This window comes from Alternaria incomplexa (genome assembly GCF_024043165.1).
Source record: "Alternaria incomplexa strain BMP 0042 chromosome Unknown scaffold_9, whole genome shotgun sequence".
In the NCBI taxonomy this organism is placed as follows: Eukaryota; Fungi; Ascomycota; class Dothideomycetes; order Pleosporales; family Pleosporaceae; genus Alternaria; species Alternaria incomplexa.
The window spans coordinates 1,579,898-1,605,680 of NW_026249858.1; the positions used below are offsets into that span (position 1 = coordinate 1,579,898).

At 52.6% G+C, this 25,783-nt stretch overlaps 10 protein-coding genes across 10 annotated transcripts; 7 read left to right on the forward strand and 3 right to left on the reverse strand.

Moving 5' to 3' along the window:
* Positions 1-1,315: 1,315 nt before the first annotated feature.
* On the forward strand, positions 1,316-1,965 carry J4E90_006878 (uncharacterized protein; the record flags this gene model as incomplete). The annotated part of the gene is made up of 2 exons (XM_051436420.1): positions 1,316-1,746; positions 1,800-1,965. The coding sequence occupies 2 exons, from the start codon at positions 1,316-1,318 to the stop codon at positions 1,963-1,965; spliced, it is 597 nt and encodes a 198-aa protein (XP_051290214.1).
* Positions 1,966-2,612: 647 nt separating this feature from the next.
* J4E90_006879 (uncharacterized protein) lies at positions 2,613-3,218 on the reverse strand (the record flags this gene model as incomplete). Its single annotated transcript, XM_051436421.1, has 1 exon — positions 2,613-3,218. The coding sequence occupies one exon, from the start codon at positions 3,216-3,218 to the stop codon at positions 2,613-2,615; it is 606 nt and encodes a 201-aa protein (XP_051290215.1).
* Positions 3,219-3,735: 517 nt separating this feature from the next.
* Positions 3,736-5,188, forward strand: J4E90_006880 (uncharacterized protein; the record flags this gene model as incomplete). Its single annotated transcript, XM_051436422.1, has 3 exons — positions 3,736-3,773; positions 3,824-3,990; positions 4,041-5,188. 3 exons carry the CDS (start codon positions 3,736-3,738, stop codon positions 5,186-5,188), a joined length of 1,353 nt encoding a protein of 450 aa, XP_051290216.1.
* An 853-nt stretch (positions 5,189-6,041) lies between these two features.
* Positions 6,042-7,401, forward strand: J4E90_006881 (uncharacterized protein; the record flags this gene model as incomplete). The annotated part of the gene is made up of 2 exons (XM_051436423.1): positions 6,042-6,047; positions 6,202-7,401. 2 exons carry the CDS (start codon positions 6,042-6,044, stop codon positions 7,399-7,401), a joined length of 1,206 nt encoding a protein of 401 aa, XP_051290217.1.
* A 641-nt stretch (positions 7,402-8,042) lies between these two features.
* J4E90_006882 (uncharacterized protein) lies at positions 8,043-9,539 on the forward strand (the record flags this gene model as incomplete). Its single annotated transcript, XM_051436424.1, has 2 exons — positions 8,043-8,406; positions 8,824-9,539. 2 exons carry the CDS (start codon positions 8,043-8,045, stop codon positions 9,537-9,539), a joined length of 1,080 nt encoding a protein of 359 aa, XP_051290218.1.
* A 3,889-nt stretch (positions 9,540-13,428) lies between these two features.
* J4E90_006883 (uncharacterized protein) lies at positions 13,429-15,023 on the forward strand (the record flags this gene model as incomplete). The annotated part of the gene is made up of 2 exons (XM_051436425.1): positions 13,429-13,433; positions 13,802-15,023. 2 exons carry the CDS (start codon positions 13,429-13,431, stop codon positions 15,021-15,023), a joined length of 1,227 nt encoding a protein of 408 aa, XP_051290219.1.
* Positions 15,024-17,591: 2,568 nt separating this feature from the next.
* J4E90_006884 (uncharacterized protein) lies at positions 17,592-18,180 on the forward strand (the record flags this gene model as incomplete). Its single annotated transcript, XM_051436426.1, has 2 exons — positions 17,592-17,598; positions 17,624-18,180. The coding sequence occupies 2 exons, from the start codon at positions 17,592-17,594 to the stop codon at positions 18,178-18,180; spliced, it is 564 nt and encodes a 187-aa protein (XP_051290220.1).
* A 1,393-nt stretch (positions 18,181-19,573) lies between these two features.
* On the forward strand, positions 19,574-20,668 carry J4E90_006885 (uncharacterized protein; the record flags this gene model as incomplete). Its single annotated transcript, XM_051436427.1, has 2 exons — positions 19,574-20,061; positions 20,113-20,668. 2 exons carry the CDS (start codon positions 19,574-19,576, stop codon positions 20,666-20,668), a joined length of 1,044 nt encoding a protein of 347 aa, XP_051290221.1.
* Positions 20,669-22,812: 2,144 nt separating this feature from the next.
* J4E90_006886 (uncharacterized protein) lies at positions 22,813-23,904 on the reverse strand (the record flags this gene model as incomplete). Its single annotated transcript, XM_051436428.1, has 1 exon — positions 22,813-23,904. One exon carries the CDS (start codon positions 23,902-23,904, stop codon positions 22,813-22,815), a length of 1,092 nt encoding a protein of 363 aa, XP_051290222.1.
* A 343-nt stretch (positions 23,905-24,247) lies between these two features.
* Positions 24,248-25,639, reverse strand: J4E90_006887 (uncharacterized protein; the record flags this gene model as incomplete). Its single annotated transcript, XM_051436429.1, has 2 exons — positions 24,248-25,500; positions 25,636-25,639. The coding sequence occupies 2 exons, from the start codon at positions 25,637-25,639 to the stop codon at positions 24,248-24,250; spliced, it is 1,257 nt and encodes a 418-aa protein (XP_051290223.1).
* Positions 25,640-25,783: the final 144 nt, after the last annotated feature.

Below are 25,783 nucleotides of genomic sequence, written 5' to 3' on the forward strand. Positions count from 1 at the left end.
AAAATGTACGGAATCGAATTGGCAAGAAATTCCACACGCGCGTAGAAAAACGCGAGGGGTAAAAAGGGTGACAGCTATGCGGTACGGAGTTGTATATATTGAACCTATTCTCGAAAACCCATGTCCGCTCGTCCCGCCGTACAGGATGTGGAGCACAGGGCAGTAAGCAGTGATCGAAAGCGGTCTGGCTGCTGATAAGGAACGCATCCTACCGAGTTGCTGCAGGTTAATCCGCGAAGCGAACAGCCCAGCACAATGGCAGTCCCTATTGCGGACGAGGTGCATCGTGCGTGTGGAGAGACCAATAGCTACCCCAGTGTAATGGCTTGGATAGCAGACAATGGCAGTCTGTGATAAGTCCGGCTGATTCTTGTGCTTCTGGGCGGTCAGCACATCCCATCACCATGCAGCAGGAAATGAAAAACAATCCTTAGGCGCAGGCGAGGATGCAAAGGAAGAGCGGCACAGGCGAGCGGCGTGAGATTTGAACGTGTAGGTGGTCCGCGGTGCTGCTCCACAACGTCCGGATTCACGCAAGGTATCCCTTGTGTTTGGGGCGCTCGGCCCACGGCGCTGGGTGATGAGCGCAAAGACGTTTGGTCGGGTCGAATCTCAGGTGATTGCTGGCTGTCAACGGCCGCTTGCTCGGCGGTTCTGCCCAGCATCCACGAATAACGTCGACGCCCATGTGCCGTCTAGGCTGAGGGAAGCGGGTTGGGCGCCGACAGCTGTCTAGGCCCACTCTCAGCTGCGGCGTGTGTTGTTGTGGTTCCACGCGAAGCAGCTAATGCGCATCGAGCAGCGAGCAGCGAAAATCAAAGCATGGCAGGATGCGAACACATTCTAGTACTCCGGCGTAGTCTGAAAACCAGTTCTATCGCCGAAGCATGGCGTGTTTGAGGTGTCGTCGTAGGATGCGGTGTTTTGGTGTTGGTTGGCTCGAAATGAGGAAGGCACGATCCAGCCACACAGTACCAGCCTCCCCCGCCTTCACCAATACCCACCACCCGAGCAGACATCCCACTTTAAAGTATACATCCCGGTTTCCGTCGACTATACGTCACTCCGCAACACCGCGACCGTTCTGCAACCCGATCGCAAAGCAAGACGCATCCTGGTCTGTTGTCGCTGCAGGATCTTAAAAGCGCGCTGCCCTGCATTTCCTCAGCGCCTTGTCGTCGTCTTACATCTCTCACTTGGTCGCATCGCACCTGCCTCGCTACACGGCATCAACCAACCGTGGTTCAGCTGACAGCCCCGACCAAAGCAAACTCGTCTTCCCACGAAGCATCTGCGGTACCTGTCAACTGCCATCATGTCGTTCTCCGGACTATCCTTCATCTTTTGGCGCATCTTCCAGATCATCACCCTCATACCTGCGCTGGGTATGCTGGCGTGGTTCGTCGATTGGTACAACAGCCGCAACCTCCTCACGCCCACATCCATCCTCGTTCTCTTCATCGTATCCGTCCTCGGCGCAGTATGGGCTCTAGGCACCCTCTTCCTCTACACGCGCGCAAAGCACTCGGCCAAATTCGTTGCCTTTATCGACCTTCTCTTCATGGGCGCCTTCATCGGAGCCGTCTACGCTCTGCGCGGCATTGCTGATGCTGACTGCACCAACTGGCGTCGAAGTGGTTCTTACAGCACCGACTTGGGTCTTTTCACCGTCAGTGGTACTGGATTCGGCGTCGACACCAACCGCCAATGCGCCATGCTCAAGGCCTCGTGGGCGTTTGGAATCATGTAAGTTATACTTTTCGAAGTCGTAAGCGATCCCAAAGCTGACGTCTGCACAGGAACATCATCTTCTTCTTCATCACATCCATCCTGGCCCTCCTTGTGCACCGCCACCACCGCAACGACCGTGTCGTCGTCAAGCGCGAAGTCCACCGATCGCGTCACGGCCACCACTCCCGCAGCCCCCGCGCGAGCCACAGCCGGAGCCGCCGCAGCTACGTCTAAGAAGAAGACGAGAGATGTATGATGAGGCTTATCACGGGTACTGGAGTTGGGGTTTGGGAACATCTGGCAAAAGGCCATGGTCAGATCTTTACGAATTTCTTTGGACATATTCCCCCTTTGATTTTTGGTAATTGGGACGCTGGGATGCAAGCAACGTGGTCACGAAGTTTGTTACGAGGATATATCCTGGGATGTCATGTAGATTAGCACGAATTTTGTAGAGAATTGCTTCATTTTGGCCTTTGGTCGCGAGCGAATCCATGCTCTGAACTACAGCGAAATGAAATGTCAACAACCACTTCCAACAACAATGTTTAGCTCACAACAACAATTTTGCTGCCCAATGTGCGATGACAAGCAGGCTGACCATGTTGCGTAGTCTCTTGTACCGGGATGTCCGCTGTTCACTGTTGGTGACGTTGACTCGCATCGCCTTGGTTCTTGCACCCCTCCAGTCCAGCCCTGGTATCAGCGCACTAACGCATTCGACCAAGATCCGTCCTTTGAACTCAGAATACATGGTAATTGGGTTTGATATTTCTACAGATGCGTCGCGCGTTACTCCATGCAAGCCCTCATATATGCAATCCCGCCCCCTCATGATACTGGTACAATGCAGTCTTACAGTCCATAACCACCCCGTCTCTCTACCACACCCTGCACAGCGCCATGCCACCCAACTGCCGCTCCACACATTCCCTCGCCTCCAGTATCCCCCGATCCGTCGTGATGAACATACACTCTCCCGGCCTCGTCAAACCCTTCACATAGCTCGACTCTCTTGTCCGCGTAATCTTAGCCAGATCCTCGCTCGTCAGCCATATCCTCCGTGTGGGCTTGGATATCAGCTTCATATTCTTCAGGACAGGCTCGTTCTGCCAGTACTTCAGGCCGAGCCATAACCGTCTCCGCGCGGGGTTCTGGGGTACGTGTATGTCGTGGACTTGTTCTGCGCCGAGGGGTGACTTTTGTTTTGTGCCGGCGGGGGCGTCGACGGGGTAGGCGAGCCAGGGCTCTTCTGCGAGCTTCTGTGCCATTTGCTCGTGTTGCTCGGGGTCTTGCTGCGTTTGGAGCAGGAAGGGCTTGGGTGGTGTGGGCCCGCCGAGGGTCACAGAGGAGAGGAAGCCTTCGCGCTGGAGGCCGAGTGCAATGTTGACGTGCATCTTGGAGACGGGTATTGACGTCAGTCCGAGCCGGGCTTTGGACGCATTCTGCATGTGCGAGCAGACGTGTGCGAGGTTGACGAGAGACATGTTGGCGGGTGTGGACGTGGGAATTTGCCCTCGCTGGGCTGCGGCGGTGGGCGAGCGCGATGCGTGTGGGCGACGGTATGTCCAGTGTATGTGTTCCAGTTGACGGCGAGGCTCAATGCAGGGTGCTGGCTCAATTGCGCGTCGTCGGCGGCGGATGCTCGTGCTCGACGATGCTCGATGCAGCAAATTTCTGGATTGGCTCGGAGGTCCGCAAGTCACGGGTGGAGCAGAGCTGCCCGCTGCCCATTCGGCAGAGCTTGGGCCGGCGCCTACCAAACAAGACACTAACCCGGCGCTTCGAGCACGACGCAAATAGAAGAGCGCGCAGCTGTTGGCTGCACCCGTGGGGAGCTGAGATGACAGCCTTGCGACCCTATATATGTCTTTGTTCTCTTTGCGTTGATGTGAGAGTGCTAACTTCCGTCTTACTTCACTATCTACAGCTGACCTCATAACCCACATCTTGGCCTGGAGATATCTTGGACGCCTGATACACTGCCATCTTACACTAAACATCATGCCTCCGCAGCAGGGAGAGGTATCTCTCTTGACGCTGTGAGTGATGGTAGCTTGGGTCATCTTGAACCCATACTGACTGTGAATAGCTTCGCAGACGTCCACTACTACATCTCCCCACCTACCCAGGTTCCCCCGCACCACCGCTTCGACAAGAGCTCCTATGTCTACCTCTACCACAACCCTATGCGCCAGAGTGGGCGCATAGAAGTCGCGAACCATGCGGGCACTCCCAACCAGGATGCCTTTTCAGGCCGTGAGTGCTGACACATTTCCCCATGACACACGAGCTGACATGCTGTATAGAGCTGGACACAGTCAAGATCGAGCACACGTACAAACACCCATGTCTGTTCACCCTCACGGTCGACGCATTCCGGAGTCACAATGGCAGCGCGAGCCCCCACCAAGACACGTCGCAATGGCATCTCCCCACACCCGATCCCTCGAACCAGGGCAAATACATGTACAGGCTGCACACGGTAGACTTGTACTTCTGGACGCCGGAAGACGCGAGCCTCTTCCTCGACTCCATTCGCAGGGTGCTGCAACCACACCAAATGCAGATTGTGCGCAACCCCAATGCCACGCCAACACACTCGGAACACAAGAACGACGCCCTGAGCCCAGTCATCGCAAGGCTGGAAAGCGCCGCCATATCACACACAAGCCGCACTCCGAGTGTCAGCACAACACAGTCGTTCCCCGGGCCTCCCACAGCGCCCGCCCCTACATCACCTCCTCCCAGCGAGCAGCCACCCAACTACGCTCCAATGGCATACAACCCGGCGGCTCCAGCCGCGCCTGAGCCAATTGCTCATCGCGAGAAGACACCACCTCCACCAGACGCCAACGATGGTACGGGACTCGGATCTGCTGCAGTCCACGATCAGCATGCAGCGCAATACGGCAACCCGCTACAAGCTTCGTTCGCGCCTCAACCGACATCAGGGGCATACTTCCCAGGACCACCAGCACCCGGCCAGGGCTTCACAGGCCCACCAAGTGCATCGCAAAGTCCGCCGTCCTTCGCACCCCCTCCGTCTGCCCCTCCACCAGGCCAGTACAACGGCACCCCACCACCCCCAGCCATGAAGCGAACATCCACAGCACCAGTCCACCAATTCGCCAACTACCCATCCTCGCCTGGCTTCCCTCCTGCCCCCCAATCCCTTCCCGCGCATTCTGCATTACCATCTCCCGGCTTCCCTCCCCAGCAATACCAGCCAATGGCTTCTCCTGGCTACGCGCAATACCAGTACGGCAGCACGGGAACCCCACCACAGGGACAGAACCTGCATCAGCAGCTGTACCGGCCAACGGAGAACGAAGCCGCAGTGCAAGACCACGAGAACCCCAACGCACCGCAACGCAACTCCAACATCGGAAAGCGGGTAGATAAAGTAGAGAAGGGGATTGGCAGTTTCTTGAAAAAGTTGGATAAGAAGTTTTAGTCTATCATGTCATGAAAGCGCATCCAGGTTCTTGTATCTATTGTATTCCATCTTGGAGTTAAATTAGCCAGCGTCGACTTCCATTCAAGTCATTTACTCCAAAAAATATACTGTATAACCATTTTCGAAATTTTGTTCACGACCGTTATTGCGACCGCCGTTTGTCTGTCTGTGGCTCTGTGCCACGGCGCTGTAGATCAAACATGTGAATGCGATCATCCTGCAGTAGGATGCGCCAATCAGGAGCCGGCGCTAGTGGGGACCTTGAATGTGGGAGATGGCGCCTAAGAATAGCAGCAGGTTTTGGAGATGACATGAGGCTTGCTTTTGGCGTCTGGCGCTGGCTGATTGTCATCTTGCATAATGCATAACTGTTGAGGATGCGATTGAATGTGTAGAGACTGGAAGATACAGTGCTGCTTTGCTACACTATACTGCATGGTACTGCATTCTTCCTCTTTCGTCGTGCTACAGCCCCTGGTCACAGCTCCATCATCCCGGCAACCGCATCAACACTCAGCCAGGTTGCCAAGACCAACTTCCGGGCGCAGACCTAGCCAGACCATTACTCGCGGCTCTCCCCCATTGTTGTTCGGCCATTCCGTAGTCGCCAAACTATACACCCATTAACCCCCAATATCCTAACCGCATCCACGACATCGCTTCCCGCCGCTTGTTCTTAACGTTTTGCCTTAACCTTCGCACGACACAACGGTTCGACAGCTCCCTAGTGCCAAACAGAACCAAGAAGGCGGGCCTTTGGCAGCCTGGGCGATCCACACTTCTCCAAACAAGTGATCTCATTGTGAAAACAAGACTCCGGTGACATTTGACGTTTGGACGGGCCCGGTGCATGGTTGTTTGGGTGCCATGTTGTTACCCGCGCGGCATGCAAGGGACGGCGCCCTCGAGAGGAGAGAAGTCTCCAAGCAGGGCAGGACCTTTGTCGTAGTAAGTTTACGCCATCGCTCTACCATACTCTACCACGCACTGGCTAACCCTGCATTCCCCAGGTCGGAATCATCGCCGTCGCCATCTTCGCCATCCTCATAATCACATACTTCTCAACCCTCAAGTTCCGCGCCCCGTACCGCGCCGCAAAGAAAGCACAACAGTCGTCTGCCGACAAACTCCCCTCGTTATTCTCGTGGAAAGCGTTCCGCAAGCGCCCGCGCCGAAATGACTACTCGACCAGTCTGCAGGATACCGAGTACCGGGGGAGCACAAGCAGGGCGAGTGGTGAGATGAGCGGAGCAGCAGCAGGAGACCCGGAAAGGCAAATAAACAGCACAACCGGTGCCGGCGTCGACCGAAACACCTCTGTCCGCAGCGTCATGACACTCCCCGCCTACTCGTCTGCCGCACGAGAGAACGAACGCGTTCTCGCCCGTGAAGGCGAACGCGGCGGCGTAGACACAGTCCTCGAGCTCCCCGAAACCATCGACGAAGAAGAGCGCCAACGGGAAGAAGAAATGGAATCTCTATATCAAATCCGGCTCGCCCGCCGCATCGAAGCCACCGACCGCGAAGCCCGGCGTCAAGCCCGACGAGAAGCCCGCGCTCGCGGCGACGTCCAAGCCCTAGCTGATATACGACGCCGCGCAGAAGAAGCGGCCGACCTCTCCGTTTCACAAATGCTCATCGCAGAGCACCAAGCCCGGACCCGGTCGAGAGACAGACGCGTGAGCGCTGTTGCGTATGGCGATCTAGGCGTCGCGCGCCACGACGGCACACGCCTGCGAGCCAACTCCTCCGAAAGCGACAACAGACCCCTCCTCGACTCCGCCGCCTCCTTCTCCGGCCAATCCCGCGGCCGTGACGCCCACGCCCGCGGCCTCTCCGTCACATCTCTCACCCAATCCGTTGAATCCCGCGGGTCCGACGACTACGACTTTGCGGATGCGTCGCGCTCGAATTCGCATTCTACTGCTGGGCCTAGTCCTAGTCCGCATGCCCAAGGGTTTGAGGTTGTGAGTTTGAATCCGGAGAGGAGTTATAGTGGGAGTGGAAGTGGAGTTGGTGGAAGCAATGGTCGGCCGGTACCAGGGGAAGACGCGCCTGCGTATGAGGATCCTCCGAATTACGAAAGTCCGATTAATACGAGGGCGCCGCAGTTGCCGGCGTTGAATCTGAATTTAGAGCGCTTGCCTAGTATACGCGTTACGACGGGTGAGACGCCTGTGGAGGGCAGGGTGGGCTCGCCGTTGAGGTAATGAAAGACCGCAATTTTTCTCGCATTTGGAACATTTTCTTCGGAATCAGCGTGTTCGTTTTCTCCAGCTCGATCAACGAAGGTTATGAAGTGGCGTCAAAGGGAAAGGAGCATATGTATACATAGATAGGTGGTGTGCTCGGGCTGGTCAATGTTTAATCGTATTACATCGTAAGTGGGTGCGGTGTTGGTCTTGATGTTCATGGGGTTGAGGCGGTGGGAGAGGTGAGAGTGAATGCTCATGTGCACGCAGGTGGGAAGAGATGAGTCTTTCACTATGGGCGGGTGTACCCAAGTAATTTGGGAAAGGAGGGTCAAAGCGGTATGTTCGACTGTGGTTCTCATAGTTCCACACTCAACCATGGGTTCTGTCTACACCATCAATTTCGACCAACGCCAACCAAATTATATATATCTCTTAATTGCTACGTCAACGCGACAGCACTCACTTCCTGATACATGCTTCCCTCACGGTGGTCGAGCTCGCAGCTTTTACCTGCTGGACTCATTTTCGATCTACACCACTGCATTCACCTACCTCAGTGAAGACGTCACATCTACCAGCTTCAGCGCGGCCGCAATATCGACGGAATCCTTCTGCGCCCATAACACTTAACTTCACCCGGTCCAACGACATCTAGAATGTCTCTCCAGAAGCTATCGACCGAACTCGATGGCCAGATCGCAAGCAGTCTTCTCGGCGACACCAAAGCTCTCAGCGCCTTCTCTAAGACAAACAAATACTACCGTGGTATTGCTGAGCCTTATCTATTCAAGAATATCGAGGTTGCCGCTAACGATGTTGAGACGTCGCTACGGTTACTCTTCACATTGTTGGACCGCAAGGAACTTGCGCTCTACATTGGAAGCTTGACTTACACACAACCCGTACGCCGTCAGGAGGTCACGAACCGAAGTTTGAAGCAAGAGAAATTGCGTTCTGATGTATGGAAATACAAAACCGCGATACAGGACAGAATGGACGAAGTTCTCTTTCCAGTCTCCGGTTTGCCGCATATTCTTTCAACGAAATTGCGTTGGTGTAGTGAAATCATGACTTCGCCCTTGGGAGGTACTTCATCCAATGAATCGGCAATGGCTCTTATTCTGTGCCATGCACAGAACATTCGATACCTAGAATTCCAAAGGCGTCCATTACCTTACAGGATATCTGCCGTTTTGGGTTTAGAGTGGAGGGAGAATGAAGGCCCCTTTCAGAGCCTTTGGCATCTTAACATGAATGGGGCTGTGCCTTACGGGGATACCGTTATGGTATTGCCCGCCTTGCGGACCTTGGAGATCAGAGTCCGGTCTTTCCGACCATTTTCTACCGCATCAATGTTCGAATACCCATCGGTTATGCCCAAACAACCTGTCCTTCGCCGCATACAACTTACTGGAGCAAACAACATAACCCCTGCAGCGGTTCAGAAGATGGTCAACAACCCGGCAATGAGCAACCTAAGAGAGCTTGTGGTCGTTGGTTGCGGAAAAGGCAGACGTTGGCAGCCTGATGGTATACAAGAAGACGGCTTGGTCGAACTCCTACGAAGTTTAGAGAAGCATACCCCACTCCTGGAGCTACTTCAGTGGTCACATCAGGAGTCAAACAGACCCGAAGGCCACCCCCAGTTCGATACCTTCAGAGATATCAAACACCTCCGTAAACTACACGTCGATTTTGGCCTACTCGTGCCGCACAAAGACACCAAGCTGAAGTGTCTCTCAGATCCGCATGCCGTCATCCCCGCGCATCTGGAACATCTTACATTAGACTGCTTCAACACGGATAAGCTTCACAAGCTCGTGTCTACATTCAACGAAACAGTCGAAAAAGCCGAAGACATGTCCGAGACTGAAGCCCTTCAAGCCAATCTCACCATCCTCGTCGCCCTGTTCTCTCCTCTCAGGCATCTCTCTCTCATTGTACCCATGGAGACTAGAAACGAGTCTATGAACACCGTCACTTTGCACGAGTTGGATCCGGTGGATATTGTATTCTTTCGATATGCGGCGGACGAGTTACACAAGTTGGGTGTCACGTTGGAGGTGTTCAGTAGGAAAGGGGGTTACGAAAAGGAGAAGAAGTTACTAGTTAAAAAAGGATGGACGGCGTCATTGCCGCAGTATCTAGAATGAGGCCTGGAGTATACATCACCTTGAATATAGTGTAATCTTTGAGATGCAGTGTTGTGTATGCAGTAAACAGGGTAGTGCATGTAAGTATTCTTGGACGAGCCTGGAGTGTACATCACTTCGAATATGCTTCGATTGTCGAGATAGAGTGTTATGTATGCAGCAAACAGGGTAGTGCACATGATGATTCTGGGACGAGCCTGGAGTATACATCACCCTGCAGACAGTTTGATCATCAAGATATAACATTGTGTATGCAGCAACCAGAATGACCCACAGGGTATAACAAGACGTAAAGTATACATTAGCTTGAACATAGTTCGATGGTTGAGATATAATAGCGCGTGTGCAGCAAGTAGGAATATGCATGAAATGATCCTGGGACGAGGCCTGGAGCGTACATGAACTTGAAGATACGTCGAATGTCAAGGTACAGCATTGTGTATGCAGCAAGCAAAATGAAGCAAAAAGTAGAATGAGACCTGGAGTATACGTCCTCTCAAAGATAGTTCAGTTGTTAAGATATCGTATTGTGTATGCAGCAAGCAGCATCGCGCACGTCGTGACATGTGCTAACATGTGATGACATGTGCTAACACGTGCTAACACGTGTCAACACGTTTCGCCCCTTCTAATATCTCGACAAAGCAAAGACGATGTTCGTGGAGAAGGGGTGGACGGCGCCGTTGCTGCATTCGGTGGTAAAGGCTGTGCAGAAAAAGGCTGGGGGTTGGTGGAATGATTTCGATGATTCCTAAATTTACAAAGCATGGGTCGGAATGGTGATGGAGATGTAGTTGAGTACTTGACTACCTCTGGAGTATACATTGCCTTTAATGTAGATCAGTTGTTGACATATAGTACATCCTATGTGGCGACCCCATCTGTGTTGTAGTGCCATCCATGTATCACTCCAGGATCGCGCACGTGATGACGCGTTTCGCGTCCACGCTTTCCCCTCCTCTGCACGTGCACTCTCACTAGCGCCTTGCCACGTCACCGCTGCCTGTTGGGCCCATCCTCATCCTTTCATTCCCTCACAGCCACATACATCTGTCGTGTCCTGCAACACCAAGCTACCATCATAGCAGCACCCTCACCAAAAGCCGAGGCTATGATCGACACCCTGCCAAACGAACTGACCTGGTGGGTCATCAGCTACCTGAAACCTCACGATGTGACTCAGCTGGCACGCGCTTCGAAGCGGTATCGCGAGTTCGCGCAGTCTGCGCTCTGGACAAGCATCGAGCTCCACCGCCAAGACGCCCATGACGAATGCTTCACCCTCTCCCACGAGCAGCCTCCCAGAGCCTACCTGACCGACCACACTCCCGACTCATGGTCATATCGCGACCACACCGGACAGGATGCGGAATACGAGCGCAGAAACTAGCAGTTTCGTGCTGCCATCAGGGAGATGTATGCATCCAATGGAAAATCCGAAGCTTGGGGTAGGATCAAGAAATTGACACGACACCTCTGCCTTACGGTCACGCACGAGAGCCCGCCTGAGATCTGGAACATGATACTGTCACCTCCTAATCTCCGTACGATTGAGGTTATTGGCGAGTACTCCGAAGATCCGAAAGGTCCGCCCACAGCTCTAGGCCTCCTCCAGAAACCGGCCGCAACCAAAGTGCAGAATGTACGCCTGAGAGGCTATGTTCCCGTGGAGTTTGTTTCAGCCATCTGCAGGGCTTCAGCGTCTACTATCGTCAGTCTCGATCTCGGCATTCTCGAAGAACCCCAGCTCTTCGAACCAGATGAAGAGGAGGAGACAAACGACTGGAGGACTCGTCGCAGAACTTACTACATACCCTCAGGCGACATGCGCCATTTAGAGGTGAACTGGCCTTCATTAACGAGGCTTACTCATCTCCTACTGTGCAAGCCGGGCCCCTTCGATCTACCGGTCGACATACCAGAAGAAGAGGAAGAGAGGTATTCTGGGATGCTACAAGATCTTGAGAAGGAGGCTGCTGAAATGAAGCAATGGGCGTCTCTCCTGCGGTCTATTCGTCTCACCGCGGTAGAGGTCGTGCTGGAACACCGAGCAATATTGAGGTCCAGCCATGTGATGGATGAGGATGTATCGATCAGAAAGGTACTGGTAGATAGTCCTTTGGATATACGATTTCGCGAGGACGTTGTGGAGAATGTTTTTGCTGAAGGATGGCCAAAACTCAAGACGTTGATATTCAGAGGCATGGGCTCCTCATTGATGGAGCCGGAGGAGTCCATAGAAGAGTTGGTAAAGGACAAGTTGCCTCGGACTTTGTCCAAAAATGTATGTAGATCGTATATGTTTGTCGACACGAGTCAAGGCTCTGCACTGAACTAGGATTCTGCAGATGGACTTGTCCCGCTGCTTTGCCCGCATGAGAACCCTTATGGGGATGGAGAAGAGGTAGATAGGTATCTTTGCTGAGGGTATAGTTAGTTTTCAGAGTCTCTACTATTAATACAATGAAGCTGGTACCATAAGTTGAGGTTAATCAGACCCTATGCAACTACATGTTCTGTGACACACAACGTAGTACCATTCTCAACCAACATGGCGCCGACGGACTGAAAGTGCATCTCGAGTTCGACGGAAAACACGCTCTGGAGGCTCTCTACGACAGTGACAACTTTACTGATGAGGACGATTACGAGTGGAGGAAAACTTCGTTAGACTACTTATACTACCTTTCAACGCGCGACTAAGGGAAATCTGTATTGCGTTGCTGCATACGCAGAGTTCTATGTCCACACATGAGTAGTAGAGAAGATAATGTATACCTCAAATTTATGTATATAGTATATATTCCTCACTTTGACGGTATGTGTAGGCAACTCTGTATTACGCTGCTGCATACATACATAGAACTTTATGTTAATAGATAGAAAGTATAGAAGGTAATGTATACCTTAACGCTATACATGTAGTGTAAGTCTATGGGAGTAAACATCTATGTAGGCATCTTAGTACCGCGTCGCTGCATACACACAGTTGTATGCAGGCAGCTCTGTATCGTTTTGCTGCATACGCAAAGTTCTGTATTAACGGATAGTCACCGTCAAACATGATGTATACCTCAAGTCCCAATATGCAGTTTGGTTTCTTTAATCTAAGCGCCTATGTAGGCGGCAAGCGACACAATCTCTCTGATCATGAACCCTATTCATGTAGACATCAGTACCAAAACCCCCCCTAATTGATCATCTATCTAGCATGCATTCCAATTGATACAGGCTCCTGTATAGACTACCACGTACCCACGCAAGAGTAGCACAAGCGAAGTGAAAGTGAAAGCAACACAGCACTTGCCGCTTGCCAGTGACCGTCAGTGCGTTTCTCCGGCATCGCCCCATGATCAGAACAATAGTGACGGAATGTTACACGTGCTAGCTGGTCCTCACGTTGGGTCTGGTCTTCCAGCAATACCGCAGCCTCTGGAACCCACCTCCACCCATCCACTGCCACGCTCAACAATTCGATCGCGGATTCGCGAGCTTCCAAAGGTCTTCAAGCAACAACGTCTTGCCATACTCACGACTGGTAGTTATACTCTTATGTCTCAGCTACCATCCACGCCTGCGACGCTACCGCGCCCACCGAAGCGCGCGCACGAGGAGGAATTAGTTGGGCCGATCAAACGACAACGTCAACATGGGCTTTGGACGCCGCCGGAAGATTCTAACGACGTCCACGATTGCTACACCCAAACACCCTCGCTTTACATTTCACGACCCCCGTCGTCACCTCTTGTCCATCCTCCGTACTTAAGCCCGCCGCATACTCACCCATCGGTCCCACTAAACCCATGGGGAGTCAACTCAGAATATACGCCTTCCCAGGGCGGCTTATATACTCCCACGTTAGGGTATATACACAGCAACAACCAGCATTATGGTGTCAGCCCCCCGTCACGGCCTCTGATAACTCCACAGATGGGGTTCGGGAATCTATACCAAAGCTATGGATCTCACGTGAACCGACACCCTGCTCGAGTGGTACAGCCTGACTATGCGTGGAGGCTACATGCATCCCAGGCTGCGCATAGTCACGCGCCAAATCACCCCATGGGGCCTACAGCGGGCCAACAGCCTGTACAAGGTGATCAGCATAGGTTTACATCAGGAATACCTATACCTCAGCCTGTCCAAGGTCACCAGCCAAATCACCCCATGGTGCCTATAATGCCCGCGAACTCTCAGCTCAGTCAGCAACAGCAACAGCGTATCCAGCCATTAGTGGGTACACAAGGAGCACACCAATACAGCGCAACTCCAGTCGCAGCCACAAAGGGTACCTCTCACCAGACGGGAGTCGAAGGGCTTCATCGCGGTACCCAAGTCCTCGTTGTGAATGTGCAGACTGCGCGAACGACGCCGCGCACTCAGCAAGAGCAATGGCTCATCAATGCGCATCCAGACCTTCAAGGAAAGACCGTCACGACCGTACCAGCTATTCTCGCCAAGCAAGGCACTCTGGGGGCTATTCCCCATACTCGACATGAATTGCTGGTGCCGCGCGACGTGTGGCGCCTGCGAGCTCTGCCACCACTCCAACGTTATATCGCCTACCACCACATGGTAGAGCTAGGATGTCGGATGAGCCAGTGTGACCAAGCTAGCGAAAAACACCTCAAGCTTTGGAATCGAATCGTGAACGTCCAAACGAGCTTGATGGAGGGAGAGGTGGAGTTGGCGAACAAATTCAAGGAGAACACGGCCGAGACCAGGGCAAGTTGGAGCCAACTCGTGGCAATTCAGACTGTCGAGACACCAGTCAATTGGAAAATGCGGGTGGCCTACAGGAACTATCGCGATCGCGCCATTGCATGTGGGACGCCTGCTGAGGATCTGGCGGTCAAGTCTCAGCCATCCACATCTGGCCAAGTGCTGGAACAGCAGAAGCCAGATACGTGGCAAAAGCCGGTACCGAAGCCTCAGACTTCTATATCTTCTGCGCCTACCGTTACTTCGTCAGTACCGGTAGAGCCCATCAGACCAGACCAGATAACACATCCCCTGGACAAGGTCTCAGTTCCTCCATACCCTGGCGAGCTCGAGGACTTTACGCCGCACGAAGTCACCGGAATGTACAAATGCAACCACCAATGGTTAACCGGGGCCTGCTGCACAGAAGGAGTCACAAAGGATAGGAAGATGGCTTCAATCTCGAGGAATAAATCGACGTGGAAACGACAGGTGGAAGCCTTGGTCAAGAAGGGCGACTTGCATGAGAGCCATATAACATGGAAGAAGGAACAGTCACCCAATAAGAAGGAAGACCAGAAGACGAAGCATGCGGAGAAAGAGCGGCTTCGAGATGAAAAGAACGCGGATGCCAGCGCGGAAAAAGAAGCGAGAAAGGAACAGAGAAAGAAATGGGGAGAAGAGCCACACGATGCGATCGATGCGCAAGAGGCGCCCATAGCTATTGTCGCACCAAACCCGCTCGAGGAGTACCTCTCAACAGCCTCTGAAGAAGTGGCCTAATTGGTCACGCTTCAATGAATATTGGGAGGTCCAACACCTTAAGGCTCAGGGTTTGCAGCTCTCGCCAGAGCAGGTAATCATCTCGAAGGGTGATGAACCGTCTGGTATCCCAGACAGGAACCCCGCGTTTGTGAAGAAGAAGGCTGAGGAGATGGTGCCGGCGCTGGTTCAGGAGCCGGTGGACGATTCGAGCTTAGACGGACTGTTCGAGGATACGGAAGAAAACGTCGAGCAGGATGACACGAGCTTAGATGATTTGTTTGAGGATGATGGCTCAGAGTAGTAGGGGGTACTTCCGGATCCTAGGTAACACTCTTCAGAGTGTCGACGTCAAGAGCCGATACCACAAGGTCTAGCAAGGCCACAGCGACAGCCTTGGTGGCCGAAGACAGTGTCGGATAGATGACAGAATGAAAGCCACCACGCGCATGCAACGTCGCCTGTCATTGCTGGCCTGAAAACAATGTACTCGCATCGTGAAGTAGTAGCTGAAGTATGACTTCATCGTATCGGTGTCTTTCTCACAGCGCTCTTGAAAGGCCCGTGCAATGAATCGCATTGTGCAGGTCCATGCTCAACACCAACTCCATGACGTTCTCAAGTACTAACGATGCCGTTGTACTTGGTGCGTGCACGACGTCACGAAAGGAGAACCTAGTTGTAGTTCTCTTCACTCTGAGAAGAATGCACAGATCTTGGAACCTAGATAGTCAGTTCAGTACTTTTATACAGGCTGCTGGGTCACATTTACCAGTAGACACCCCCGTCTACCTGCACATCCACAAAATCTTGTTACCCATATAACAGGATGCAGTCTTACGCGCACAACAAGGGCAACTATGTCTACGTCCGCCGCAAGCGCACAAGATCGGTCGAAGTCCGCCGCGCAGATGATCTCCACCGCCACTCCCTATCCTCTTTATCATCCGAGGAACGCATCTTGCATTACGTTGGCGATGAGCGTAACCGCGTCTGCCGCTGTCACGATGCGGGACGACATGGCGAGAGGACGTCCACTGTAGCATGCGAATCAAGGCATCTGAGCGCCAGCATAATGCTATATCTCGACCGCCATGGCCTTGAATCCTGCAGCTTCGCCGACTTCCGGAAGTATCGCGCAAGCCGAGAAGCGAAATGGGCCATGGAAGGCGTATTTGTTGAAGACTTTCACTATACCAGCCGTAACAAAGACTTCGTATGTCGTTGCTCACAACCAAGGAAGCATAGCTACCAGACGCCGCGCCATCCTGAGATCGTCGAGCAATGTGCGGAGTTCTTTTGTATGAACAAGGATAAGAACACTGTTACGAAAGACCAGTGGAAGGGCGTGAATGGCGATGAGCCACCGGCGTACACACCCAGTGTAGACTTGTTATCCGGTTCCATGACATCCATGTCTGTAACGTCCAGTTCCGTGCTTGATTCGCGGCCAAGCTCGTCCGGACATGCTGGGGAGAAGTCTAGGCCACGAGCCTCGCTAGAGACGAGGATACGTGACACTGCCGAGCGTATATCTTCGATCATCCCAGGCCGTCATCGTAGTGCTTCGATTCCAGCACGGGAGCCGGAGATGCCTCCTCAAGTATGGCAGAAGGGTCGTCCATCGGTCTTGATATCTCAACACGGTAACTCTTCGCGTGATAGCACGCCCATGGGCTCGGCTCCCCCATCTACGCGCGCAGCCTCACCAGCCGTGCCGCACACGCGCCATCATCGGGTCGATTCTGTTCACGATACGTCTTCGATCTATGCAGATGCCCAGGCCACGATGGGCATGTTTCCCGGAATCCAGACAGATGCAAGTGTAGCAAGGGCTAGAGATATGCTGGGTGTGACTGGTCCGTACACGAACAATACGTACCTTCCCACATCCACTAACCTATCTGTAGTGAGCGGGCAGTCCAGTGTTGGAACCATTAAGAGCGAAAGGTCGCCACCGTTTGCCTATGACGAATGGTACCAGGGCAACCCACCTAAGTGGGTGGTTGAGAAGGACAGCGAAGAGCTACTACCGTCGACTTTCTACGTGAACGGCGATAGGGCGGATTCTTTCGGTTTCGATGCGCCAGCGACTCATAGACCAGTGGCAGAGCTTCCTGCGCGTAGATCGCCGGTCGAACTTCCCACTCGCAGGTCGCCTGTCGAACTTTCAGGTAAGCCACCACACCAACGGCATACTGCAACGCTAAAGAAGCTTGAAGGTCGAACTTGGGATACGAGGTCGGAGTTGGAGGCCAAGGCCAAACGCTTCAGCGTTCGGTGTACGGAACCACCCCCTAGTACGTCCAATCCTGCACACGAGACCGACCGATTAAGCTCACGTTTCCACAAGGCTTCCGACATAATCCCGTCTTCACTTCCTGATCAGGTGGATTTCCTTGAGCGGTGTGCTGTGCCGAATTCTTGGAAAGACCCTGCACCTACTGGGAATTGTCAGTTGTGCTTCAAGTCTTACCATGACGCAGACAAGAATCCTGTCATAGCACCTCCCTGCGGTTGCTCCATGCATGATCGATGTCTCATGGACAATCTGCGTACGCTTGATGAGAAGGTCGGCAGGTGCCCAATATGCCAGGTGTACTTGTGCAACCGTAGTCTAGCCGAGCGCATCGGCAATGACATCGAACAGATCTTTGAGTTGCAAGTCAATCCATTACGAGAGGAGGTCACCCTCGAATTCCCACAGCGAAGCAAGGGCATAATATGTAGTACGGAGGAGGGCGTTGCTGTCACGCAGCTTCGTCTACTCAAAGACTACGTCGATGTCCATGCCGAAGAGCTCTTTCGTCTATGGGAAGGTAATCGTGCAGAACCCGACTGGTTTGGAGGCGTGGTACGTCCCGCCGTCCAACTCTTCCAAGGGTGGAACCCCGCTATGCGAAGCCGGTTTCTCTCAAATGAGGACGCTTTCCTCAAACTCCTCGCATGGGCGGAGCTGGTGCGCCTGATGAACATCAGCTGTGTGAAGAAGAAACAATCCGGGGCGAGCGATGCACAGTTCCCACGATTGGGAGAGTTGCATCGTAAGTTTTTGAAGGCCGTGGAGCGATACAACAAAGAGAAAATGGCCTGGGATGCGAGTCGCTCTGGTGTTTATGAACATGGCAGGATCGCGACGGATGTTGTCGACGTCGCGATGAACACTCAGGTGCCGTAGATGATCATATAAATACTACAAATGTAATTAGTTCGCATTCATCGAAGTCTCACATAGGCATGTATCGGGAAGTACATACGCATCGTGGTCCATTTAACAGCTGCACGATCCTCATCCCGGCTGGTGTGCCCTGCGGCACGCATAACACGTTCGCGACGCGCAATTTAATCAATACAGACTCGACAGGACGTGCGAATATGACGATCCGTAGTATCAAGGGTTGGTTGCGCCTCGGCACCGACTGAAGACGTGATAGATGAAACAAGACGCGAGGCGAACCCTGGAGGAGCTGGGTGAAAGCGCGGCGGTCCGTGCACGGATGAGCTCCACCACGTCAGGTGCAACGATTGTCCACAAACATCGAGCTGCGCTCTGCCCAAAACCAATGCGATACTAGATGCCACTCCCAAATTATTTCACCCGGTAGTGTTGTGTAGGAATCCTGGATAGGCCTCATGTTGAAGGGCAGAGTCATGACGTCATACCCACTTGTCCTCTCGGACTTCTTCACACACGAACCTGAGCGCATCGCTACTCCCACAGCTTTCGTGCCTCCAAGATGGACGACTAATTCGTCCTGGAGCCACCTTCGTCAACGCTAGATGCGAGCGCACGCGTAACTTCATCCACATGAGTACCGGACGCCCCTTGCCATATCACTCGTCCGCACAATAGACCTGCAATGATGTGCACTCAGCTTATGACCACCCGAGTCTGAGAAGAGCGACGATGCACTCACAACCTTGGAAGCATCAATCTCACATTGCTTTCGGCAGTCGTTCGTGAGAGCACTACATGGACCAATCTCGACGTCGACCAAGCCTCCGGCTATTCTCCCAAGGACAAAAGGCACTGGCTATAGCACGGCCACCGTATACCCTGCCGGATTAATTACTTCCAAACGTCCGCCCGCTGAACGACTGACTCCCCACATCATTTGCGCTCGTCGCATTGACAAAGCAGCCGCCTCTGCTGAGATTGGGAATTAATTTGCAGTACGCAATATGACCGGAATGCTTAATTCGAAATGCCAGATGAACTGTTCAAATACCGGTTGTCAGCCGCATTGTGACAACGCCATCCCAGTTGATTGAAACTTTATTTCTTGCCATGATGTTTTACACATCACTTCTTTCGGTCGCGTTTGCGACGATTTCTTTAGTTTCGCCTACTGTAAATGGGCGTGCAATTGACGCTGTTGAGAGGAGACAGGATGGCGAGCATTGGATCAACACCTGGACGAGCATGCCGCAGTTGGTGGAAGCGAGCAACATGCCGCCAGCGCCGTTTGTATGTGATCCGAACTGTCCAAGGTTGAACTCCAGGAATTCTAACATGATCACAGAGTTCAGGAAGCGTAATGCGCGATGCGACACTCCGGCAAACCCTCCACATGTCCGTTGGCGCACCGAAGATCAAGATCACCATTTCCAACACTTTCGGCGGTTCCGATCTTCCCATCACCGCAGGCTCTGTCGGCCTTCCTGCTGGCGGCGCTGCAGGCGTCAGTGGTATGCAAGCTTCACCCCTAGCAGCCATTACCGTTGGTGGCAAGTCTAGCTTCACGGTACCCAAGGGTCAAGTCGTTACCAGCGACGAGATTGCCTTCGAAGTGAAGCCCCAAAGCATGCTCACCGTGAGCTTGTACAGCCAACAAGGGCAAAGCGGAAGCAGCATCACTGGTCACCCAGGCAGCAGGACTACCAGCTGGTTCGTGAGCGGCAACAAGGTGAATGCTACCACTTTCTCCGGCACTCAAAGCGTGCACTGGTACTTCGTCAGTGCCGTACAAGCCTACGTACCAACCACTACGCGCTCTCTGATGGTCCTCGGTGACAGCATCACCGACGGAAGAGGTTCAGACGACAACAAGAACAACCGGTAAGCACTACTCAACCCCGCAAGACTATCTCCCGTCTAATACCACCACAGCTGGCCCGACCTCGTACTCGCCCGTCTCCAATCCACGAACCACACCAACATTGCCGTCTGCAACCAAGCCGCCGGCGGCAACACCGTTCTAAGCGGCGGCCTCGGCCCACCCCTCCTAACCCGGTACAAGCGCGATGCCATCGAGCAACCCGGCGTGAAATGGGTCATGGTCTTCGAAGGCGTCAATGACATTGGCGGTAATGCCAACACTGCTGCTGCGCAAACTTCTGTCGGCGACCGCCTCATCGCTGCGTTCAAGCAGATTGCTGCTGATGCGAAGACGGCTGGTTACACGACGATCGGTGGTACGATTGCGCCTTTTGCGGGTAATGGGTATGCAGGTGTTGAGAGGGAGAAGACGAGGAAGAGGGTGAATAAGTGGATTCTGGAGAGTGGGAACTATGATCATGCCGTCGACATTGCGAGCATGGTTGCGGATAAGGCCAATGCAGAGAGGTTGGACAAGAGGTATGATAGTGGTGATGGATTGCATCCGAGTGTTGCGGGGTATCAGGCGATTGCTGATGCCTTTCCTATTGAGATCTTCAAGAAGTGAAGGTTGATACCGGAGAAGGCTCGGTTTGGAATACGTCGTTCCTCAGTATCACTCAATCGATGGAGTGCTATTCAAGTCATAGAAATACGGCTCGTTCGCCGCTGACATCTTCACTTCTTGATTTCCCATGCAAAGCTCCCATACTTGTATCTCAGTCATGCAACCACACCCGAAAAGTGGCCAGCAGCTACACCCAATCAGTCATCAATTGTTCGCCACGGAGTCCTGGTACCGGCGTCTTTTGTCCAGCCAATGCTGTAAATGCGGATGCTTGCTCACTATTTGCTCCAGAAAATCCAAATCTTTCTTTGAGCCCTCGCCTTTGATGATGATGAGGCTACAATCCATGAGACTTTGAAGCTCTTCGAATGCCCAATAAAGGAAGTACATTCTGCAGACCGAGCGTCCCTCTGCGCTCAGGGACTCGCGCTGTGGCGTCGTGCGCATCGCGAGATTCAGTTTCTGGTCGTTCTCATAACAACTTAGTTTCTGGTCCTTCTCATAATAACATGTATACTCTATGTAGTCATCGTCACACTTGGTAGCAAGGTCTCGAGATGTTTCACCGTCAGCGCTTTCAGCTTCAATATCCACCAGAGTAATGCCTTGTAGTAGTATGGATAAGATCCTGGGTCTGCTATCATCGTGGCGTTGCATTTGGCTACAAAGCCAGTGCAGTGCGTTTTGTCCAGACTGATCATATGAGCGCGCATTAGCACCTTTGCGGAGAAGGTAATCGACTAAGTTGAAATTCCCCATTTCGCAGGCGAGATGTAGCGGGGTTGCTCCAGTGGATGTTCGGATGTCGACAGCTGCCCCGAACAGTTCTATGAGTGCGCTAACAGTGTTCCAAGCCCCCTCTCCGGAGTCCTCCTCATCATCGAAACCGTCATTGTTTGGGTAGAACCTCGGTGGATTGAAGGATTGTTTGCCAACATACAGAGCAGACTCCTCACATGTGGCAATATGCAGAGCAGATTCTCCATTATCGTCCAGAATGTCGGGATCAAAGTCATCGAAAGACTTGAACGACTCGCTCAAAGTCTTCCAAGAACGCCGTGGATACTCGAGATAAAAGGTTCCGATCTCGTGGAGGACGGTACGACCATCTTCGTCGGTGTCGTTGATCGATCCATCTTCCTGCAAAAAGCGAGCGAGTATGACAGGTAGTGCAGTAAGGTTCCTATGGGTCGCAGCAATACGAACAGGAGTTCCACTGCGATTACCAACCCCGAGTTTTGGAAATTCGTTGTTAGCTCGACCCAAAATTTCGGGCCTTCTGAACTCGGAAGATGACTCGATACATGTTTGTGCACCGTGATGAATAAGAAGTTTAATAACGTCGAGTCGATTGTATCCAGCAGCAATATGTAATGGTGTTTCTCGGTTAAAGTCTCGAAGGTTTCGATCGGCACCATGAAGCAGCAACCAAGTCATCATCTCCACCTGGCAGCGCAGTGTGGCATAAAACAATAACGTTCGCCCACTGCCATCTTGGGCATTAATGTTAGCATCTTGCTTTGTGTGAAGATAATCGAGTATGCTGATCAGACCCCCCAAGGCTGCCAGATGAGCGACAGTGACTCCCTTCCGAGGCTTGTGGCCGTACATTGCAAAACATGTGTGCTGCAACCATGGGGCATGGTACTCTTCGGCTGGGTCCAGTAGCTGATGATAATTTTTGATAAGGCTTACGTCTCCAATTCGTAGCAAGTGTTCAACGCCATAAGTAAGTGCGTACTTGAAAAGAGGGTACTCCTTCTTCTGGAACTGGTCCCTGTATTCGAACGGGGTGACATCACCTCCAGTAAGAGGTAGACTGCGAAAAGTATACAGCGTGTAATCGAATAGGCGGTGGGCTACGTGATTATGTGTAGCTAGCTCCTGGAAAATAAAGCACTCCAGACTGACATCAGATTGATGGATGGACCGGAAGAAGTCCAGAATCGATGAGTGTATTGGACGCACGACCTGATTGCCCGTGCTTACATTTCGTTCCATCGTCAACAAGTCTCCTGCATAGGCGACCTCATCAGTGATGGCATCTTCCATGCTTTGACCTTTCGCTGGGCTTGTGTTCACGGCAATAGCAAGCTCTTGAAGGTTCAGTGGACGGAATGCGACTATCATCCATCCCAGGATTTCTATAACTCTTGCGCGTTCATGATCTGTGATTGCCAGCAGCATATGAAGATACATGGCGTCGAGACCGTGTGGAATGAGTTGACTGTCTTTTCCATGTCTATCACTCGCACCTTCTTCAAGGCATTGACTGCAAAGCCAACCCATAAGAAGGTGCCTTCTGATCGATTGCACAATTCCTTCCTGATGTATTCGCGTGTTTCGCTTGGACATCGCAGACTGGACATACGATCGTCAACGAATTTGGAGATGTCGGATCCAACATGTGGCTTGTTGTCGGGTTCAAGAAGCAGTCGAGGAAACTTATCCATTGCTTGCTCGATCGAGTATGGGTGGTTGCGGCTGACAACGAGAAGCTTCAAGGAGTGAGAAGGGCGTTCGGATTTCTGTTGAGAGTCGGTTTCGTACAGGCTTTGGATCTTGAGCCAGAAGTCTTCCAGACCATCTTCGTCGCACTCGTCTAAGCCGTCAAGAATGCATATAATGGGGTTGATATTCTGGTCGTACAATATCCTAGCGAAGATAGTCCAGAGGGCTTGGAACTTTCTGTCATCGAAGAGACTAGCTCCGTGCTTGTCATAGTCATCCAAGATATGCTCGAAAAGCGATGGACGTTGAGAGAGCAGTTGATAGATAAGGCCGCGGAGAATAGAAGCACCATTGTTCCTTCCGTGGTCTCGACTGCAGAAGAAGTGGACGACATGTGCAGCTGAAGGGTCGCCTTTCAGGCTACTGACGAGATGAAGGGCGAGCATAGTCTTCCCCTTACCGGCATCTCCAGAAATCCAGAGGAGATCGGGGGACTGGGCGATCCAGCTCTTGTATGCGGTGGTTTTCGATACCCACTCACAGGTGCCCAGTGTTCTCGGTCCTTTGCGGTCTTCGAGCATCTGCCGATAGTCGTCTAGATCATCCCCCAAAGCTGCCAGAAGGTCTCTCAGACATGATCTGCGCGCGGAATCCTGCTGTGTAGCGGTGTGAAAATGGTTGATATTACCAACCTGTGAGCCGTCTCCAGTGACGATAGATCCTTGGTTGAGCGTAGATCCATGGGTATTGTCCCCAATGAAGGTGGGTGAAGCATTGTCGCTCATCCTTGGCTACTCGTCGTGTCTTGAGCATCTAGTGCCAGACATCCCGTTCTCTAATGAGTCGAAAGGTTATGAGTTTGCTGTCGACAAACTCGCATCGCGTGGTACTGCGCTGTCCCGTCTTGGCTCATATAATCGTGCATGTTTCCGCAAACTTCCTTCCTCGCGAGCTTTGTCATCGCGGGGCTGACGATGCCCGACAATCGAGATGGGACCTTTCAGAAGCTCTTGTGTTGACGATACTTCTCTTTTCGAGAGGACCTGATTGGATGGGTACATATGTATTTCGGAAGTTGTGAGTCGCTCGTCTTCGCGTCACCGCAGGGACCTTTCAGAAACATCACCACTAGATCTTGAAGTCCTCGGCACCCTCCTCGGTATCCGCCTTCTTCCAGAGCTCATTCCCCCCAGCAACTCCAGTTTCATCAATACCCCAAGAGTCATTTTCGACTTGCTCCCACCAGTTGATCAGGATAGCAGTCAACGGCGTTCCCCAGCCAGACACAAAGGGATTACCTACGCCGCGATGATACAACACATCCTGACGCGGCTCATATGCCTTCACTTTGGTATCATCCCCTCGCAGAACATGACCGTCACTCCCGAGAGGAAATGGAAGCAGTAACGTGCCACAATACGAGTAGAAGTCGTCGGGCTGAATGTATAGTCCTCCGCGATTGTCCAAGATGTTGGATCCCCGTTTAGACTTCCAATTCTCCTGGTCGCGTTCGGAAACGAGCTCGATGCCTGATGTGCGCCACGGGAAGAGCAGAAACAGATAACTCTCGGATATCTCGTGTTGCGGTCCTTCGAGAGTAGCATCGGGGTGTCTGTTTTGCATCTCCGCTCCTACGCGATGGATGAATTCCTCATCAGGCACGTCGAGCTGCGGTGCGATAGATTTGAATGGAGGTTTCTTAGCTCTTGAGAGGAAGGTGCGCACGAACGGCGGGATGGCTGGGTACTCGTTTAAAACCTCAATAGAGATTAGCCCTTCTTCTTCTTTCCTCCTTTTCTTGCGTTGCGGTTCTTCGTCCACTGTCTGGTCTCCATCCTCCTTCTTTTCCTTTCGCGTGTCAGATGCAGGCAGCCTCTTCGCAATCGCATCAACCAATTTACCCCACACATCCAGCACCTGCTCCATCTCTTTCTCCGTACACAGCTCAACTCTCCACCCCTGCGTCGCAAGATTATCAGGTTCGCCGAACCCAGGGTTCTGCGCATCTATAACAAACTTGCCAGATTCGACGCAGTCCCAATAGAGTTGTAGAACTTCATCAAGATCAGCCCACGGAAGCTTCATCTCATCGGGTTCATAGGGTGAGGTAAATGCGTCTTCCAAGTAGGTAACCTGCTGCGTTTCTAGATTGTAAACCAGCCCAGCTGGATCATACCCCGTGTTCTGGTACAACACGATGAGATCAGCGTGGTCGTCAGAGTCTTCCCATGATTGGGTTCTTAAACCGTAACGACCGTGAGGGTTGACAAGTCCGACGAGGACTGGGTTGAAAGCTAGATGGTTACTGGCTTCGTTGGGTACGACTAGATCGATGCCAGATAGAAATTCTGTGAGTTCATCGTCAAGATCGAAATCGAAGCCTGGGGAATCTGGGTCTAGTGAGTGCGTGGTGAACCAATTGCGCTGGATGGTGGGTTGGTGTTCAGGTGGAAGGTGCGAGCGGGCATGGGCGACAATGCGATTGTGCAACTCGATGGACTTTGCGACGTCCCAACTCATGCTGGAAGTGATGGCAGAGGAAAAAGGAAGAGGTTGTATCCAAGATACCATAGAAGTAGCTGCAGTCGGATCACCGCAAGACGAGCCGAACAAAAGAAGTCAAAGGTTTCCAGGCAGAAGCTTGCGCGAGTGTCGAGGGAGTCG